The 19,249-nt window shown below is 37.7% G+C and overlaps 1 protein-coding gene across 11 annotated transcripts in view; it reads right to left on the bottom strand.

The window, feature by feature from the left end:
* The window catches only part of COBLL1 (cordon-bleu WH2 repeat protein like 1), a 75,777-nt gene that overhangs the window by 32,051 nt on the left and 24,477 nt on the right, over nucleotides 1–19,249 (bottom strand). For 4 of the 11 annotated variants that reach the window (XM_040703572.2, XM_422028.7, XM_040703570.2 and 1 more), the window contains exon 2: nucleotides 1,690–1,869. In XM_040703572.2, the coding sequence (XP_040559506.1) occupies nucleotides 1,690–1,781 (92 nt within the window). In that variant the 5' untranslated portion in view covers nucleotides 1,782–1,869. Of the gene's footprint in view, nucleotides 1–1,689; nucleotides 1,870–3,135; nucleotides 3,204–11,111; nucleotides 11,146–19,249 lie in introns of those variants that run through there. The other 7 variants (XM_046943813.1, XM_040703568.2, XM_046943815.1 and 4 more) reach the window with 4 other exon arrangements.

Raw genomic sequence — 19,249 nt, 5'->3', positions numbered from 1 at the left:
ATAAGTCAATGCACAAATTCCAAATAAATCAACTGTAAGATAGTTTACCAACATACACAATTGATGCTAATTACTTCATTTAGAAAAATCTTTCTCAAACTACACTTCTTCACTGGGTGAATACAAGACAATCAAGACAGTAAGGAAGGACATTTGTCAAGTTATTTTTCATCTTCTTGTCTGGCTACAAACAATTCTTGAATTCTGTGCTGTATTCAGAACTAATGAGAAGATTCAAAAATGTCACACAGAAAAACATTTCAAAAACGAATAATTTAAAAGCATTTTTTTTTTAAAGCTTTGTTAATTCCTTTCTCTGAACCACGGACCTTCCCCATAATCCCTGCCCCTACCATGACTTTTTTTAAATAAATAACTGCTTGCTCGGAACACCATGAGAAGTCCTTCAGTTTTGAATAGATGAACTGAATCACTGTCACTGATGGCTACAACACAAACTATATGCAATGAAATCTGACCGAGTGAGGATGTAAGCAATGTTCCTTTCTGGCATTTTGTCCTGGGGAAAGCAAGATACAGCACATGTGGTACTCAGATGCATGGACACAAGAAGGAGTGAAGAGAAGAATGGGGAGAACTGCTTGACAATGTGCATATCGAATCTTTTCTTTAAGAAATTTAGAAAATAGAGGAAAGCACCACATTTATAGACAGAAATATTCCTTGCTGTAAACTTGCTAGCAAGAACACTGTAAAGTATCACAGTAGTAACAAATTATTTAAGAACATCTGTTTTTAAGAAATATAACATAGGAATTAATTTATCCTGAAAAACCTGATGGAGTCTGGATAAAAAATAATAATGATTTGTAAAAATTCATCAACTCATCTGGTATTTGATATCTAAAAAATGACTTCATCAACTCCAGCTAATGACAAAGCATGCAAACAGACTTAAGCCACAACAGACAGTATCTCTCATTATAACGTGAGGTAGGTGTAACTACGTGTTAACGTTACTCAGCACAGACTGGCATTCCAACTGCTCTGAACCACAGAAGGGTTTGCATAGGATCTTCTCAGCAAGAATAGAATGTTAATTATCTCAGTGAGTTAAGTCCCAGGATTTATGATTTCAACTCACTGGTCAATTTCTGATCTAGAAGTGACTTGAGGGTTACATGCACAGTCCATTTCATCAATTAACAGATTTAAATATTTATTCCAAATTAAAACCACATTCAGCAAAACATATTTATTTAAAAAAAAAGTTTACCAAACATGTCACTAGAAGCTTTCTCTGAAGCTTTATATATTTTGTATGAAATAATGATTTTTAGGACTCCTGGTAGGCAATAAGTAGAAGTGCTGAACATGACTTTGTAGCTCAGTAGGAAGCAGAAAGGTCTAATAAAAAAAAAGCATATCTGAAAATTCAGTGTACTGCACAAACAGCATTTTTCTAGAGATCTGCAGTGACAAGAAAGAACTACAGGTGCAGCTATGCATCCTTATGGATGCCATACAGACCTTCTGCTTCACAAAAAAAGTCTTCCTTAAAAGGTATATGAATACTTATGTAAAGTATATGCTTCCAAATCTACTCAAAAAACATTCAGTCTTATAAAACTTGTATACTTTACAGAGTGGGTTAAGCCTGGATAAAGGTTGAAGTAAACTTCAGTAGGAAAGGAAAATTAAACAGAAATGTCATTCCATGTAACGTACCTCCCATTAACTGTAGTGTATTTGATCACATCTCCTGGCAGGACCACTGACAGTTCAATGTCTTTATCAATTACATTCTCCTTCTGTTCCATGATGATGGTGGCTGATTCTGTGTCATCAAATGGACAATCAGTGACTGTTTTGGTTTCAGATGGAGGAGGAGGTGCTTTAGCTTTTCTTCTGAAATAAATGGATAAAAATTAATAGTCAAATATTTGATTCCAGACCTGCAAACTAACAAGTCTTGAGACAGGAATGACTCGTACTTAATTCTTTTCACTCATGGCATTTAATCAATATGTACAAGGAAAGAATATGAGAATATTTTACACTTACGGTCAGCAATGACAGAAGATAAATAACCAAACTAAAATATCTATCTTATCAAATAAAAATGGATTCTTTTTTTAAGCTTAAATACAAACGTCCAATAGTGCAAGTCCAAAACTAAAAGCTTTTGTTAATATTTTAAATATACATTAAAAAAATAAATGAATTACTTTTCTTCTCCTTCAGGATATAAAAAGTCAGGACCTTATTTGAGTGTTCTCCAAACAGACGTACTGGATCAGTATAAGAAGGAATACTGTACTACACTGTAGGCAGCTAAATTGTACTGTATGCTTAATCTATTGGACAGACATACATGATAAAAATCATACTTTTCCACTCCAACTTTTTCTTTTGATTATTAAAACCCTTTAAATAAATTCTACCAACTCTACTCTATTTGGTTCTACACAGTAATAAAATAGCAGTATTATTGATCTTTCCTGACATTTCAGTCACAAAATGCTTCCACGTTTTTCTGCCATGCCTGTCGATTTCCTATTTTTATTTTCTCACTTTTCTTCCCAGTCTTATTTCTCACGCAAACACACAAAAACCTTTGTGAACCATAAAAAAAAATCTAAAATGGTCCAGAAGGAACACTTTCTACATCTCAACCTGCTTATGCTATGGTAAATTCTGAACACAGGGCTCATTTCCTACAACACATAGTACAACATCCCCTTTTATTCAAAGCACTTTACATTTCACCAATATGATCACAAGGAAAAGATACTATGATTAAGAATTCCATTGTTAGAAGAAAAAGCCCAACATGGACATGCATTACCTCAAGAGAATTTATTTCTAAAAAAAAAAAAAAAAAGACTAGAAGGAAGCTCACTAACAGCCAGTATACTCACTAAAAGCTAAACTACAAATGCATACATGAGCATGCTATTCATCAGGGTTCCAAAAATATGCTTGCAATTTAGATCTTGGTGTTGTACCAAACTTTACTTAAAAAAAAAAAAAACCAACAACAATCCCAAAAGAAATACAAAATAAACAAAAAAACATTAACTTCTGGACTTATCCCACAGAAGTAACATAAAACATGTAGCATACAATTAGAAACACATCTTTTTTGGCAAAACAAAGTTTAAAGTCACTTACAGTGAAGAACAAACAAGGTCCAGAACAACATTGCAAAAGATGACTGTGTAACGAGGGTTCACATGACTGAGCTGTTTCTGAAAGTACTTGGAGTTTTGAACTTCAGAACTCCGTGCTGAATAATTAACTATTCATAGCCTCTCCCAGCTCATCAGAACTCCTAAATGTCCGAACACACCCAATGAACATTCATCATCATTATTTGTGCCTCCTCTCTGTTCATATTTCAAATTAGCTTTGGTGCACACCTCCCTCCACACACAATTCATGACACATGGTGTTAGCTGCACATTTAGCTTAAGTCTCTACAGCAGTATGTTATGAATCAAGCTGCTTTTTACTCCTCCTCTTTGTTTGTTTGTTTTGTATAAGCTTAGCTTTCATCTAACTGCCAAAAAAAAAAAACAACAAACCCAAACACAATTACAACTTAAAAAACAAAAAACCCTTATAGCATGTTACTTAAAAAAAAAAAAAAAAATCTATGCTCAAAGCAAAGGAATACTGCCTTTCCCCTTCTGTACTCATCTTCAACATCTTTAGGTAACTTCAGGTTATTTATCACAAATGAACTGAGAATTCAATCCTTGAAGACTACATGCTAAAGTTCACAAATGCTGGTGGACTCTATTTTCCATTAAGCAGACACATGCTATTTCGTCGTTGGAACTCCGCTACTGCTACAGATCGTGCTCAACCCAAAACAAACTCATCAATAAATGTGCAGTCGGAATTAGTAAAATGCAGCCTTATTTCCAGTGTTCAGCTTACACTACAGAGAGCTAGAACTGGAAAAAAGTAGATAAAACTTGTGTGCAATAGTTGGACAGATGATGGGACGCACATTTACGAAGAACATAATCACAAGATGTGGGGTCAGGCAGTGTAGTGAGGCCAACTCTCCATTTACCCCAATGAATAACAGCCAACCCCTCTTACCTATAATAGATCTTCGTGGATTTTTATGACTAGCCACGTTTACATTTCCCAATCCACTCAAAGGAGGGGAAACCTCCAAGTGTATGTTCTCAGAAGTTATACTGACTTTTTGACAGCCTCTTACTAAGCAACAGGTATCCCCGTACTCTCACTTTCTGTTTCCAGATGTCACAGGGATTTTTTTCTTCATTTTTTACCTAGTCTCTTTCTTGTTCTCCCCCCAGAAGAGTTGCATTTGGTCTTACAAGGTTTCCGTTTGTTTGTTTTGGAAACCTGCATTCCCATGGTCCCAGAGTTGCTACTGGGCAGTGAAAACAATTAACATTAGGGTTACTACATCTGTAGGTGCAGAGCAAAAGCAGCAAGTGACAGGCAGTGGGAATCCACTTGCAGCAGTACTTTTAATCTGCAAGCCCTCCCCTCCTCTTTAGCACAGTGTAGTCAGCAAGAAGTTGCCACAGGTGCTTTCTCTCAGGCACCCTGACCAAGTATTTGGCACCAAAAGCCAAAAATCACAAAACCAGCATTATTCAAATAACTCCAAGTTGGTGGCATCATTTCAAACTGTTATCCATCATAAAAAGCAATCAAGCAAAAACCTGGTTCTCTCTCATCTATTCACCTCTGCCGGAAAGCTGCTAGCATTTTTAATGATTTTGCTAAAAAGAGAGAATGGTTAAGGCAGTTTCTTCTCTGAATTCTAAGTAAGACAAAATGTAACTATAATGAGGAGGAATAAATACTAATCATATAGAAATAAACATTTAGAGGTCAGAAAAAGGTGCTCCATATAATGGTCCCATTCACAGCACCTTTCATCCACATCTGGATGGCTTCCAGATGTGCTGGGAGCTAAACAGATCTATTCTAATCTAATTTGCAAAGTAAATACCAGAAGTTAGAACAACTCAAAACATACTTCATATACTTCATTTTATTGGCTACTACAGAACTAAAGGAGAGCTATGGGAAGAATCAACGTACAGCTGATTTAGCAATAGCATACAAAAGCGAATTAAAATACAAATTTAAATCAATTAAGGACAAAGCTTAATTAAAACTCCCCTGGAAACTGTGCAGCAGCATCCCACACTAGGTGGGTGCTCCCTGCTTCCTTGCCCCCCAACAGCCTGACTTCTCTGCACAGACACAGAGATGCCAGCCCACCCCGAGGGATGTGCTTCCCCAGTTTACCATGGGATAAACAGCTCCAGCCACCCACTAATCTGCGACATGAGCGTCATCCATTTAATCAACTGCTTAATATGAAGTAGGAAAAAAACAGCTTTCTTTCCTAATTCTTCCTAGCTCCAAAAAAGGCAGCTAGAGCATGTTAAAGAATTCTTTCAGCTAAAATACAGATAGATTTCACCATTTGTTAAGTAAAAGCAGTACAGCTGTTCAAATCAAATGCAAGGCCATAAAGACAATAAGTGCTTCAGGTCCCACTCTTAGAAAATTAAGTTCTGCTACTGTACATCAACGTGTTTTCTGCTTGCAAAAAAAAAAAACAAACAACAGTGTCAATGATTTCAATGTGTGAAAGCCCATTTTGAAATAAAAGTCTGGGTACAATAAATAAAACTATATTTATTTGATGTCACATTGGAAAGGAATACAAAGTTTTTAAAAAATCCTATTAGAAATCAACAAGCAGTGTATTTTATAACTAGCAAAAGTATCTTGCACCAGTAACTAGCAAAAGGCCTTTCAAAATAATGAGAAATACTTGAACTTACAGTGACCTGGATATTCCAGTTACTGCCAGCACTTCCTCTTGATAAGGATCACTTTCCCCAAAAACTGGAGAAAAAGAGGAAATCTATCTGCTACATTTGAACACAAGCAAAGGCTACAGCATAAACAATCCACGTCTTTAATTCCTGATTTCAAAGAGTATTAATGTTTACAGCACTTAACTTCCAGTCTTGAGCACAATTACATAAGTTACTGCACAGAGACACCCTAATAGCCCTTTTTGCGACGTTATTTTGGCTCTAACCTCATTAGAACCAGCTCTCAAGTATTCCATAGCAATCACTTAAGACAGGAAAAGACATAAGGGACCTCAATTGCAATCGAGTCAACTCTCAGGTACTGAAAAAATTCATTAAATCTAGAGGAATAAAAGCTTTTGGCTGTACAACAAATGGATTCACTTTGTTAAACAAACCAAGTTCGCCCTGTGACCATTAAAAACACAATCATATGAAGTGTTGAGAGATTTTTTTATTTCAAACTTCACAAAATGATATATGCCAAAACTACAAGCAGAACTTTTTTAAAGTCAGAAAAGCACTGAGATCACCTCCAGAGAGGAAAGAGGCCACTTTAGTAAAGCTTCTTCTAGATCTTTTCTTATCTTTGACTTCTCATTCAAAGCAGTTATTACAATTGATTATTACAACAATGCTGCTACACTGCTATGCAGCTGAGGCAGACAGCCGAAATCTTGCACATCATCTGTTCAATGAAAGAACAGTTGACAAGAGTTCAGGTTCATCTTAATGTTTTCCACTTACAATGATGCACGAGTTCTGGGCAATATATAGACTAAATATTTAAGCCACAAATTTCCTCCACAAGCATTCCCAGTTCAATAATTATCTTTAATACTTGCAGATTTGTCATGTGCACTAAGTAGGGAAAGGACCAACTTTCCTGCAGTTTATTCATAATCCCCAGAGATGGAACTGATTTCACACCATCAATGCTGCATATCTTCAAGATAACGCTACTTGCAAGGAAAATACTCAGTGACAGCCACTACATTATTGTCCAATTCTGCTAGCTACAGGCCAACAAGTGCCTAAAGTTTCCAAGGTAAGCCATTCAAAAAAAAAAAAAGAAAAGAAGCCTTTACATCTTTTATAAAAATCACAACTATGTATTTCAGGATGTATGCATACACAGCCCCTTAAAAAAAAAGGTATGTATTTCATAAGACAAATTGTTTGGCAAGCTGGAGCTCCCAGTTGAGGACTTGATAATTACATAATCAAAGATATGAAAAATGGAATAACATACAATAGCATCACTTTCATCTGCAGTATAATTACAGATGATTTCTTTTCCTTACTGAATCACAGTTCAATTTTCATCTGCATTATTCTTCATCTGAATACTAACAATAGCACTGACATACCTACTCCATGTGGAACACTTTTTTTCAGAATACATGGCTTCTCTTGTTACAGTAGTTACAGAGATGCTGTTTAGCCACTCTGTATAATCTTGTGATGGACTAAAATGACAACACTCAAGTAGGACCATTTCTTTTTTCGCCCTTAGCATCACCAGCACAGCAGAACAGCCATGTGTGAGCACAGGATCTACCATTCCACACATTTCTCTACCTCTGATCTGATACTTGGCATCTGTTCACTCAAAGCAAAAAATTTCTTCCAGACATCCTACTGTATGAGCTTCTGTTATCCCATACGCTATTAGTAAAGGACAGAGTAAGCCCGAGTCCCTGTATATCTGTTGATCAGTATGAGAAAACATTGCATAATATCCACTACAGTCAGAGTCTAATGATATTACACAGAGATACAAGAGCGTATGTGCTTGGATTATTGCACATAAACATCTTAATATTTTGCAATACTTGATGAGTCCACCTTCCAGCACATATTTAAACTTGTATTTATTTCATACCACAACAGAAGGCCATTTGTTTTTTTCATCTTCAGAGACTTACCTTTCTTATCTTAGATTCACTCATTCCTATCCTTGCTTTTCCAGCCCAAATTTCAAGTTGACAGAGAAGAAAGGACTGGAAGTTCTTTACTTTAGTTAATTGGAGTTCTCCTCAAAAACAAACACCACCACAAAATCAAACCACTCTCAAAAGCAGAAAAAGTTAATTGATTTCTAAGATTCTAGAGATTCATTCCTCTCCCTCCAATGGCCATTATGCTCAGAAAATGAAAATGAAACCATCATCTGTAACTATCTACACTACATCCTAACCACCTTTCACTGCTGTTTGCTGTATCCTACCTCAATGCACACACATTTCTAACAGGTTACTTGAAAAAAATGTAGAATTACTTCAGTAATTTAAAGTTTGAGTTCAAGAAACCAAAAGTTATGCTATACATACACATACTAAAACTTCCTCTGCACTGTTTTTGTGGTTCAGGTTTCTGCAAAAAAATTGATTGCTTTTAAAGTACTACAGCATTATTATATTTCTTCTTAAAATTAAGCAGCTGGCTGCTCTGCAAGCCTCATGACATCTATATAATGTGCCAATCAGCCTAGATACTAGGCTTTCATCTCTAGATCAATATCACTGTTTGATGCACAGTCTGTATCTTTATTTCTACTATGAAAGCATCAGCTGGACGTTAAGATCAAGGTATGGATCAATGAGAGACAAGCACGGTTCATTCTTGGGAGGTTACCCCTTCAAGACAGACTTATGATATGTGTAGAACAAAATGAAAGAAGTGTTTGTTGCATCTGCTCCACAGATAAATGTGAGCTTTCAGGTTCTAAACTCACACTTAGCTATCTGGGGAAGATTCTGAAGCTATATTGTATAGCTATTGTGTCTACCAAGCAATTCAATAGCTACAAAATAAATAAACAAATAAAAGTACAGAAATACATTTTAACTCCAATTTCCAGTTGGAGAAATAACCATGAAAATCTTCTAAATCTTTGAGACAGTGAAGTATTTCACAGTGCACTTTCTATATATAAGTGGGAAAGAAGATAAATATTACAAATTAATTTCAGTATTAAAAAAAAATATTACAAAAGAAAAAGATGGTACTAGAAAGAAAGGATGAAGTAAAGGGTTCTCCTAAAAGGAAAATGCTTTGTGCAACCAATATACTGACTGATATGCCAGCAGTGATACTACAAGTGATACAATCAACAAGTTGATCTTAGATCGTCTCTACAAGTTTACTCAGTGAGAATCCAGCAAGCAACAAATCTTCTGCAGATGCTCTCTTATTTGTCCCTACATTTAGAAGATTGCTACAAAGAAAGCCTAACAAAAAACAACCAACAACAACAAAAAAAACCTCTCCATCTCTCTTCCCATAAATACAAAAGGATCCAAGAATAAGGCATCCCAGGAATTAAGATGTGTTTTTAAAGTTCTCAATAGAGAAAATTTTTTTCCTAATCAATGGAATGTGTTGAATCCCCCCTTAACTAGCCTCGGAGTTCTAGCGAAAATAATTTTTTTTTTTTAAGAGTTTTATTCTAGAGGAAATAAATCACTGGACTGAGGCCGTAACCATGACAGTAAGGTGAAAGCTGATTGGAATCTTTGGGCATCTGGTTCACACTGAAAGCAAGAAAGCAACAAAGGAATCCTTCAGTTCCCTCCAGACCATTTAGAACAGATATTCACCCGTCTGTCTGTCTGTCCCCATGGCAGTGGCAATCTTGAGAAGAGACTGTATTAGAGCTATAATTCATGCAATGCTTTCTCAGTTTACAAGAAAAAAGAGGAAATTCACAAGCAACACACAAACCTGTACGGCACAAGTATGTTTTTAATGGTGGCCCTCCTAGCATTAAAGGGACACCAAGTCCAGGATAGATTTCTTCAACACAATTAAGACAAGTTTAAAACTTTTCTAGAAAAAAAAAAAAAAGATTTTTGTTCATCACTCTTACAAACCAAATCATAACTATGATTACAATGACCTTTTCAAGGTTACTTAAAACACAAGAAAGACTGCCCAGCCCTTGCACACAGATAGCCACCAAAGCTGTGCTGCTTTACACTACCGAGTGAAACAGTGAGCTCCTTTCTAGTTGCAAGAACTGTCCCACTGCTAGAAGACAGCCAAGAGCTTGCAATCCTATCAGACAACAGAGGATAAAATAATAATAACCATGCTATAAATTAGCATAAATATTATTATTAAAGGATTATCAGAACACATTCTTATATAAGTAAATCCTTTATATCACATCCTGTTGTGCCAAAGTAGTATTAGTTCTTAAAAGGAGAAAATTAAAAAAAGAGTTGTGGAGGAAAATAAGTTCCAACAACATAACTTCTAAGGAAGTTCAGATCTTAGACTTGTGAAGTAAATAATGCTAACACAAAACACAACTTTGGCAAGTGGTGTGCAACATGTCTCTGTAATAAGCAGACACTTTATACCCACATGCAACTTTTTCACGAATTATCAAATGTGAAAATGAAGTTAGGTTTGCTATCAAAAGAGAAGTCAAACAACCTGAACAGCATTCAAAACTACAAAAACTTCATGACTCATTTGGTCTTTATTATATTTACAGCTATGAAAGCAGTCTGACAGAAAGGAAGGAGCAGGGAAGAGAAAGCAGTAAATCTGTAACAGTGATTGAGTAATATATAACTGGCTGAATAAACAGGAAAAGAAAACAAAGAGCAGCTTGATCTGAAAGGGGGAGCTTAACCTTTGATACACTGGTAAATCTAACAAGTATTTAAAACTCAAGCAAACATATGTCAGCTCCACTAGGAACAAACTCTCAAATCTTTTCAAGAACTTCTATAAAAGCACACTCATACAGATATTCTTCTCCCGTGACCAGCAAGAGAAGTTCAATTAAGGGCTCTCAAACAGAGCAAAACCTAAATCTGCCCTTCTGGCTGTTATCTACTAGCCACGAAAGCCGGTATACCAGCACCATCTTTCAAAGCCCACAGATGAAACACTTGGCTCTGCTCACAGGTTTTTTCAGCTGCTATTCTGAACATCAATGGAGCAAAGAATTGCCAGTTTATCTGAGCTTTTCTTCTGTGACTTTTCTCTGCTGTTCAAAATTGTGTTTTAGAAGTAACACTGGAGGCAGGCACTGGATGGATTTAGAGGCTGGACAAGGCAAGAAGAGAAAGCCACTCAGTACCACAGCAGCCGGGAAAGAGGCTAACACAAACTCTACTCTTTTCCTCCCATACACACAGCCCTCAATACAGGGGTGGGAATAGGCGCAGGTGGGCAACACAGAAAAAAAATTGCAGGCGAGGTGCTAGGAAACCCTGCAGTAACAACAGAAAAGCCAAGCTTTACCCTTGCTGCCTTCAGCTGCAGCCTCCCAGTCTCCTAGCTGCAGGTTCACTACAGGAAGAACTGAGCCAAGCACATGATGCGACTTTGAAAAGAATTGCCCTGATTTCTGGTTGTCAAGCAGCTCTTTGGAACAAGCCAAGCTTTCTCCCTGCCAGAAAGCTCCTCAGCTACCAGCAGCCTTCTTTTAGCATCTGGGCCATTTAGGCACCTATAGTTTGGTACAACTCCAGAGTGTTTTGTATATTTGCATAACCAAGAAATAGGAGGGTTATTAAATGGGAGAAGAGACACGATATCAAGTCCTGGAAGGCACTGAAAAGGCAGGAAAGCTTTCAATCCTAAGGCAGAAGCTTAAAATAAATTAAAAAAAAAACCCAAGTTACACAGATGTTATGTGATGTGAAAAGTTGACATAAGAGAAGCAAGAAAGAGCTACCATGTATGAGAACCATGTACTACTTGCACAGAACCATGTAAGCAAATTAGGCGTGTTAGTTGATTACAGAAAAGAAAATGAAAGAGGAAGAAGTTAAGTTCAGGCTAGGAAACTGTACCAAAACAAGCGTTAGCTTTACTAAATTCCACGAGAAGAATCCCCACACTTCCATCTTTCAACTTAGTTACTATCCTGAAAGCTAGGGTGTAAGAAAAAAAAAGATTCTCCCCACCTTGTATGTTACTCAAACAGTGTGGGCAAACACTCTTTGCAAAACTAAGAACAAATGCCACAAGCGCCCATCTCCTGCTCATCTCCCCGAGCTAGTCCCATGGCTACTCCCATGACCCCACACCCCCAAGAGCGCAGCAGCGAAGTCCCTACCCTTTGGAGCAGGGCAGCCCCCCCGCCGCCCCTAACCGCAGTGCTGCTGCCACAGCCCAAATCCAATGTGCAGGAAGCTGGGTGGAGGAAGCACAGCAGAAGTGCTGCCCCAGCTCTTCCTAGCATCACACTGACCAGCAGTTTCATTCCCACCTTTGCTACCACTAGCTGTGGGAACCTCCTTCCCCTTCATCCCTTTTAACTTGAGCTCCCCCAGGCTGGCAATTCAGCACCCTGAAGAAACACTACAACAGCCTTCCCCCCCCCCACCCAACTTATTCTCTTCTACATGCAAGAGATGCTGTTAGTTCCCTTTTCCACTTTCATCAGCCTTAATGTATCCATGCAATACAACATTCTTCATTTAAAATAATTTAATTTGAACTTCCGGGTGGCAGCCTGAAACTTAAAATAACAGACAAAACTGTTCTGTACCCAAAAGTGCAGCACTGAAATCCTAGCAGTCCATCCACTTGGATATACTGACAGGTCTTTATTCACCCTGGTCTTTGAGCCAGGAAGAGGATAAAAAGCTTGTTGTATCTTGGACTGGAAGAATTACACACTTTCTCTGAATGCAGCAATACAGACATTAATTCTTTCCTTTTACAGGTCTGTATTTGGATTCTGACAACTTAACTACTACCCTACCCATGAATCTGCCTTCCCCGCAAAAGCACAAACTTAAACATTGCTACAGATGCATAATTATGGCAAATATTTTTCCTCACAACAGGAGTTCAGACAAGTTAAACCAAACAAGCAAGGAAATGCTGTGTAAATACCAATACTTTCATCCTTAGTCTTGCAAAATATTTGTCGCCTTACATCAGCAAACATTTCCAGAATTCCCACCCACTCCAACCAGAGCAGTGCTGCAGGTCAAAGTTACCTGCATTTGTCTAACACAATAGCTGCTAGAATGACGCTCTCCAGTAGGGTAATTAAGTACCACCTGGAAGCCATTCTGGTGATCATCTAAACAAGGGACGGATGGGGGGAGCAGGAGAACAGCTAAAATTGGTTAAGCTACTTTTCTGCCTACCTTCAAGAGAAGTCAGGTTTGTCTTCTCCATTAAAATCAAGTGAATTTCTTTCAACAGCATATGTAGGTAGAAGGGCTGGATCAAGCATGTGCATGGCAGGCACACTGTCACTCCTTTCTTTTACCACTGACATCATTAAGCCTACCTATTTATAATCCCACCACCTGACCAAACAGCCTACACAGTACATCTGAGATTTGTATAGTCATTAATCCTGACACATCTACTTCAGCCAATTCAAAGGAGTACTAAGTAGCTTTGTTGTGTCTTTATGGTACCATAAAAAGAATCCAATCCTGTTTTCTGTGCCCCTTTTCTTTCTACAAGAAAACCTTAATGGGAAATCTTAGGATTCTTTCCTCTTCCACCCTTTTTTTATACTTCACCATTTTTCCATCTGTAAGATACCCAACCAGACAGTTCAAATAAGCAGATTTTGGTGATCAGAGAAATACTTGGACTGCAGAGGAAAATAAGTCGAGTTAATTTGGTCATCAATACTGCCTATGAAATGACTGACACACTCTAATCAGTATCACAAATAGAAGTACAACAATTATGTTGCCTTGGAAGAAAACAAACTTTGCAGTGTTTGAAGTAGGACAGTAGCAGAAGCACCATTTTGACACCACTGTCAAAAAAAAACAGAAGCTGCTTGAAAGGCAATTCTCAGTTCACTTATCTCTTCTCAAATTCAAAGTATACAGAAGTGTGAAAACTGCTTACAATTCAATCTGCCCAGGTAGTGGGAAGGAATGCAGCCAAACTCTTTTGGGCAAGGACTAATATCAGCTGTAGCATCCTGCAGGTTCCTATCGCTAGTAAATGTTGCTTCTAAATCCGTGTTAGGCCATGGAGCATTTTGCAGAGGCTCATGTGCCCCTTCAGAGAGAGGGCAGCATCTGCAAGTCCCCGTGCGCAGAGCCAAACACCAATAGCTCCTTAGCTGGTTTCTCTCAGCCAAGAAGTCTTGCTTGCAAGTGGCCTCTCAGCACCGCCTCAGACAGAACAGAACTCTTAAGTCAGTTTTACCTAACATGCAAGATTAAATGAAACAAACCTTCACATCAGTGCTTGGTGGGCTTCCACATAACTGGTAGTCTGGAACTAAACTTCCAGAGTTAAGGATACTAAGAAGAAAAAATCTTGAAGCAAGCTTAGTGACTTGAAAAGCTGAGGTCAACAGTGTCACAGACCCAGGCAGCACTGCAGGACTTAAGACAACCAGTAGTAAAAGTTTCAGTGCAAACAGGCTGTCAGTGCAGTCTTTAAGATACCAACACATTCCTTGTGGCCAGCTTGTCCTATGTGGCACAAAACATCTGGAAATTCTGCTTGGTTAAGCATTAACTTACATCCTGCTCTAAGGGTTGTAGCTAGAGGAGTTCAATTAATATTCATAATAAAGTCCAATTTTATTTTATAATTTTGAAGTACCAAGTTTGTTATACTGTTTATTTCCTTGAATTCCCTTCTTACAGCTTTAAAAAATGCCCCTAGGGTTCTTTTTTTTTTTTTTAATGAGTTCCTAGAATATGTATGAAAATGTTGAGAATTTTAAAAGACCTGGCCAAAAGAGTTTAGACAGGTATTAGGAAATAAAATCCAAGGGAGGGGAATTGAAATATTTTCTTAGAACTTCTTTAGAATTAGAATTTTCAAATTCTTCTCATTTTTCCCATAAAACAATCTACTTCAACTACTCATCTTGGCATTGCTGCATTGAAAAAGATGCCCTAAAAAGGAAATATCAATTACTCTCAGCAGCAAAAGGGAATGCACATGAACATTCATAAACATAGAACTAATTTTATTTCCTGTGTCTGTAGGCTTTAAGAGAAAGCAACAATCTATACTGCTACATACAACAACACTTCAGTGCTAGATACAAAAGTTTCGAAAGAGGTCCCTTTCACTTGTTTAGTGCAGATTTTGGGGGGCTGTTTCATACTCCCTAACCCACAGACCAAATGGATAAGAAGACCTTGCATATACCAGCAAGTGAAGTAAAACTAACTTCCCGATATTTATTTTTCAGATCTCTAATCACAGACCAGTATGTCTGAAGATAACCAGAATACTGAGCATTTCGGTACTGGGGAAAAAGAGGAAAACAAGCAATATCCTCCCAAAAAAAGCCTAGTGGTTATTAGAACACAATGGTTGTGTTCCAGTTATCTGCATTTGGAGAAGCTGTCCAGAATTATCTGTTAGTTTTTGTGGTTTTTTTGTTTTTGTTTTTTTTTAAATCCAGTAGGGACATGTCTGGGGGAGTTGGAAGCTCTTTGAACCTACTGTCTTTATTGTCATAAACAAAAGACTTTAAAACAATCTGATACTTCATCTAATCCTGAAATAGTTAGGATTATTTTTTTACAAATAATCTTCATGAGAATCTGAAGTCTGAAAGTAGCAAGAATAGCAGGAAACCTGGATTACTAGCTAAGAATAAAAATTCTTCCAGATTACATTCCTGCTTTAAGTACTCTGTTTCTTCATTTGCTTTGTACCTACTGAGATGACATCTCATATGTCATGGATCAACACAGTCAAGTCCCCAGGGAAAGGCAAATGGCTTTGTTCTATCAGAAAGAACTGGAGGAGAGAGCATAGACAGGGGCTTCCAAATGGCTTGGAACCAGACCAAGAATTTTTCTTAGGCAAGTCACACATCGACAAGGAAAGCTGTTTAAGCATTCAAAATTGTGGGGACTTAATTATTTTTCCATTATTTAACATTTGGCCTAAAGACTTTGTGCAGTACCATTAGGCAACTTCTATTGCATGTTCTCCTTTCATTTACTTGGAATAATTAGAAAACAACAGATCAGTACAAACACAAGTAGTAAATGTGGTCTCTCTGCTTGTGTCCTTACATCACAATGTTTCATATGAACACCATGTAATTCCTTCAACCATACCCAATGATCATCTCCGAACCTTCTGCCTGAATTTATCTAAAGTGAATTTCATCTCATTTCATTATCCAGCCACTTGGTTTTGTAAAATTCTTTTAAGTTTTCCACAGTCACCTCTCCTCTAATTACCACGAATAACAGATTTTTACTGTCACCAAACTGCCAGGTCACTATTCAGCCTCTTCACTAGTTTATTAAGACACCAAACCAAAAATCCTAGCAGAGAGGCCTGTGGAACTCTTATTTTTGTGCAAATTATTAGGTAGCCATGCAAAGCTCACCATCATATGCCGTACTTATTTAGTTTTCTTAAAATGCTCTTGGTTTGAGACTAGCAGAAATTTTCTCTAAGACCAGAAAAAACTGTCAGCTGGTTTTCCTTCAGCCATTTGGTCAGCATAGAACTTAAGTTTTTTCTATAGCATTAAATAAGACATTTGCACTGTAGGTAAACTGCTACACAAGGAGTTCCTTGTTTTATTCCAACTGTACTTGCTGCATCAGAGTCTGCAGAGAAACAGATTTTGCTAATTTACCTTGAACACTAAGCTAGTGCTTACAAGCTCTCACCACAGCTGTGCAAATTCAGGACAAAATAAGAGCGCTTGCTTAAAAGAAAAAAAAACAACAACCTTACTCCAAGGACGAAAGGAGTGTATTTTAGGCCACCTACCCATACTTTGGGCTACCTGCCACAACAAGACTTCCCTTAAACTGAGGCATGACTCTTCCACCTGTCTATCTCAATAAACCTTTTATCCTCATTTTCACACCAAAGATTATTGTTCTGTCTACTCAGCAAAGAAGGCAACATGCAAACATTCACAGTATTTTAGACCTTGCTGAGTAACATTTCATCTCAGTGATTATGGATATGGCTCATTAATCCACTGCTGTTTTTAGTATTTTCTTCTGTGTCAGTTTTCTTCCCAAGAAGAAGTTTTCATTTTCCAGAGCCACAAATCAAAGGAGTTGGGAAACTCTGCATGGATTAAACTCTATAGAGGAACATAAAATAATAGAGAAAGGAAGAAGAAAAAAAAAAACATCAAAGAAGAGCATAAAAGCATTAAGATTAAAAGGCACAGCAGAAACCTGCACAACAGTGAAATGCTTCAAATCACGCCCACTGTTCAGAGAAAGAGGGGATACTAGTAAATGTTATCCAGAAAAAAGTATTTACTTAAAAACAAAAGGAACAGCAAATTGCAAGGGAATCATCAGCTTTCGGTTGGAGGGATTCACATGTGTTTGAGGGAAAAGTCACCAAAGTTGAGGGGTCAACTGCCCAAAAGCAATAATTCCAAGTATTCAGTTCTTCCCCTCAGATTGCTGAAGTTATACCCTAGAAGTAAAGTGATACACCTGCGACTGCGGTAGTGTCATGGCACCAGTGGTTGCTACAAATAAGATACACGACATAAGAGGCAACTTGAGTTGCAAATTGAAGACTTTACTAATATTTTTCGTGTTGATTTATGCAATATAATATGGCTAGGTAACAGATGGCATATTATGTTTTTCCTGTTTTGACACAATGAAAAACATGCTGCAGATGGCTGTAATGTAATTCTCATTAACACACTTATATTTTCACAGTTTAGTATAGCAATAATGAAACTTTGAGGTCTGGAATTTCCTGTTGGTTAATTAGTGGTTAGGTTAATAGCCTGAGGAAGCGTGCAACCCAAAAAGTTTCCTTATTGTTTAATCATATAATTACTATATTCATATTTCTGGGAAAGCTCGTAAGACAGATTTTATGTCACAGTGAAGCTACCTTTACAACTCTCCCTCTGTTTGTGAAACAACTGCATTATTTTACACAGCAGAGTGTGTAGGCAGGAGAGCAATGAACAGCCGTAATTCAGCTCCTCTGGGAAGTTTCAGCAATGCTTGTTTTTATTTTAGAGATACCAACTCACACTTAAAGAATTCTTCAAGTGCACATTAAATCAAACACTAGGGAGAAGCTAGGATCAACATTTCTTGGACTGTTGCTGCTATGTTGCAATAAAATCACTGATTAATTATCAAGTAATTCAGTGGTGTTTTTAAATCCCCATTTATAACCCTTCACAGAAGCTTGGAGCATGACATGCATAGCAGCACATCAACATCCCATTACATCTGGGATCTAGAAAGAGGAAAGGAAGAATTCACCACAGATGTCAGACTCGGGCTATTGCCATGAGAGAAGCTGTTCCTTTGACACAAACACTGCAACTTCAACAAGATAGTTCAACTAGCAATGGAGGATTCACAGTAATCCACAGGCCAGTGTGCCTCCATCATCACGTTCCTCATACTGCAGAATGAGAGCAGGGATGAAAGTCTGACCCATGCCAGCTCCTCTTCCCCTGCGTGGCACCGCAGCAGATAACCCATATCTGCCCGTGTTAAGGAACAGTGAAACTGATACCTAGGCAGAACTAGCTCCCAAAACATTACTGAATGGGGCAGCTGAAAAAAGGAAAAAAGAAAAAAAAATTCCTGCACAACTGGAGCAACTCATATACTGAGTTACGAGGTAAAGAGCAGTGGGAACTGTACCACTTTTTAAAACGGTAAGGATTCCAGAGAGGCTGGCCACTACCAAGCTATCATGAAAGAAAATATGATGTGAAAAACACAACTCGTGACTTGAGTTACAGAGTTAAAGAAATCCAAAAGCTGCAAGGCAAAATGTACCTTTTAAGCTCCCAAGCTCACTTATGACAGAGAACTGCAGGGAAAGAGAATTTGGATTTTCTAACAAACGCCTTCTTATTTAAAGGTCAATACAAGGCTATTTTGTCAGATTCTGGAGCCCTCCCATTCCTTCACACTTTATTTAGACAACATTAAGAAGAACTGAAACAACATTGTTTTCCTTAACCAACAGAAGCAGGAGCTGCACACAAAGCCTTTTTGGAGCACTAAATGTCACTTTGGGATTCACCAATCACATGTACCCAAACACAAACAATTGAAAAAAGATCTCAATGTTTTTGGAGATCTGAGAAGTACAGCTCCCAGCAGAGTCCCTTTGTTTCCTTAAATCACTGCCAGGGGTCTAGGAAGTTAATGAAAAACTGACAGGCAAAATAAAGATCCCACAGTCATTTTTTCTTTTGGAAAATCCCATGCTTTGACACTTTAATTCAGAATTCAGTTACACATAAAAGTTTTCATAATCACATCCATTTCTTGACAGAATATGCTGTACTTTGCCAGATCTTTTTAGGGCACCATTACTATGTGGAATTTGGAGGTAGCCTTAAAAAAAAGTAACAAGATTCTTGTTCTGAGTGTGTACATATGATGCACTGCTTTACATATTTTCTGCCATATACACACACACAGAGACACAGC

This window comes from Gallus gallus, chromosome 7 (genome assembly GCF_016699485.2).
Source record: "Gallus gallus isolate bGalGal1 chromosome 7, bGalGal1.mat.broiler.GRCg7b, whole genome shotgun sequence".
NCBI classification, from domain to species: Eukaryota; Metazoa; Chordata; class Aves; order Galliformes; family Phasianidae; genus Gallus; species Gallus gallus.
This window is presented reverse-complemented; position numbering and strand designations above follow the sequence as displayed.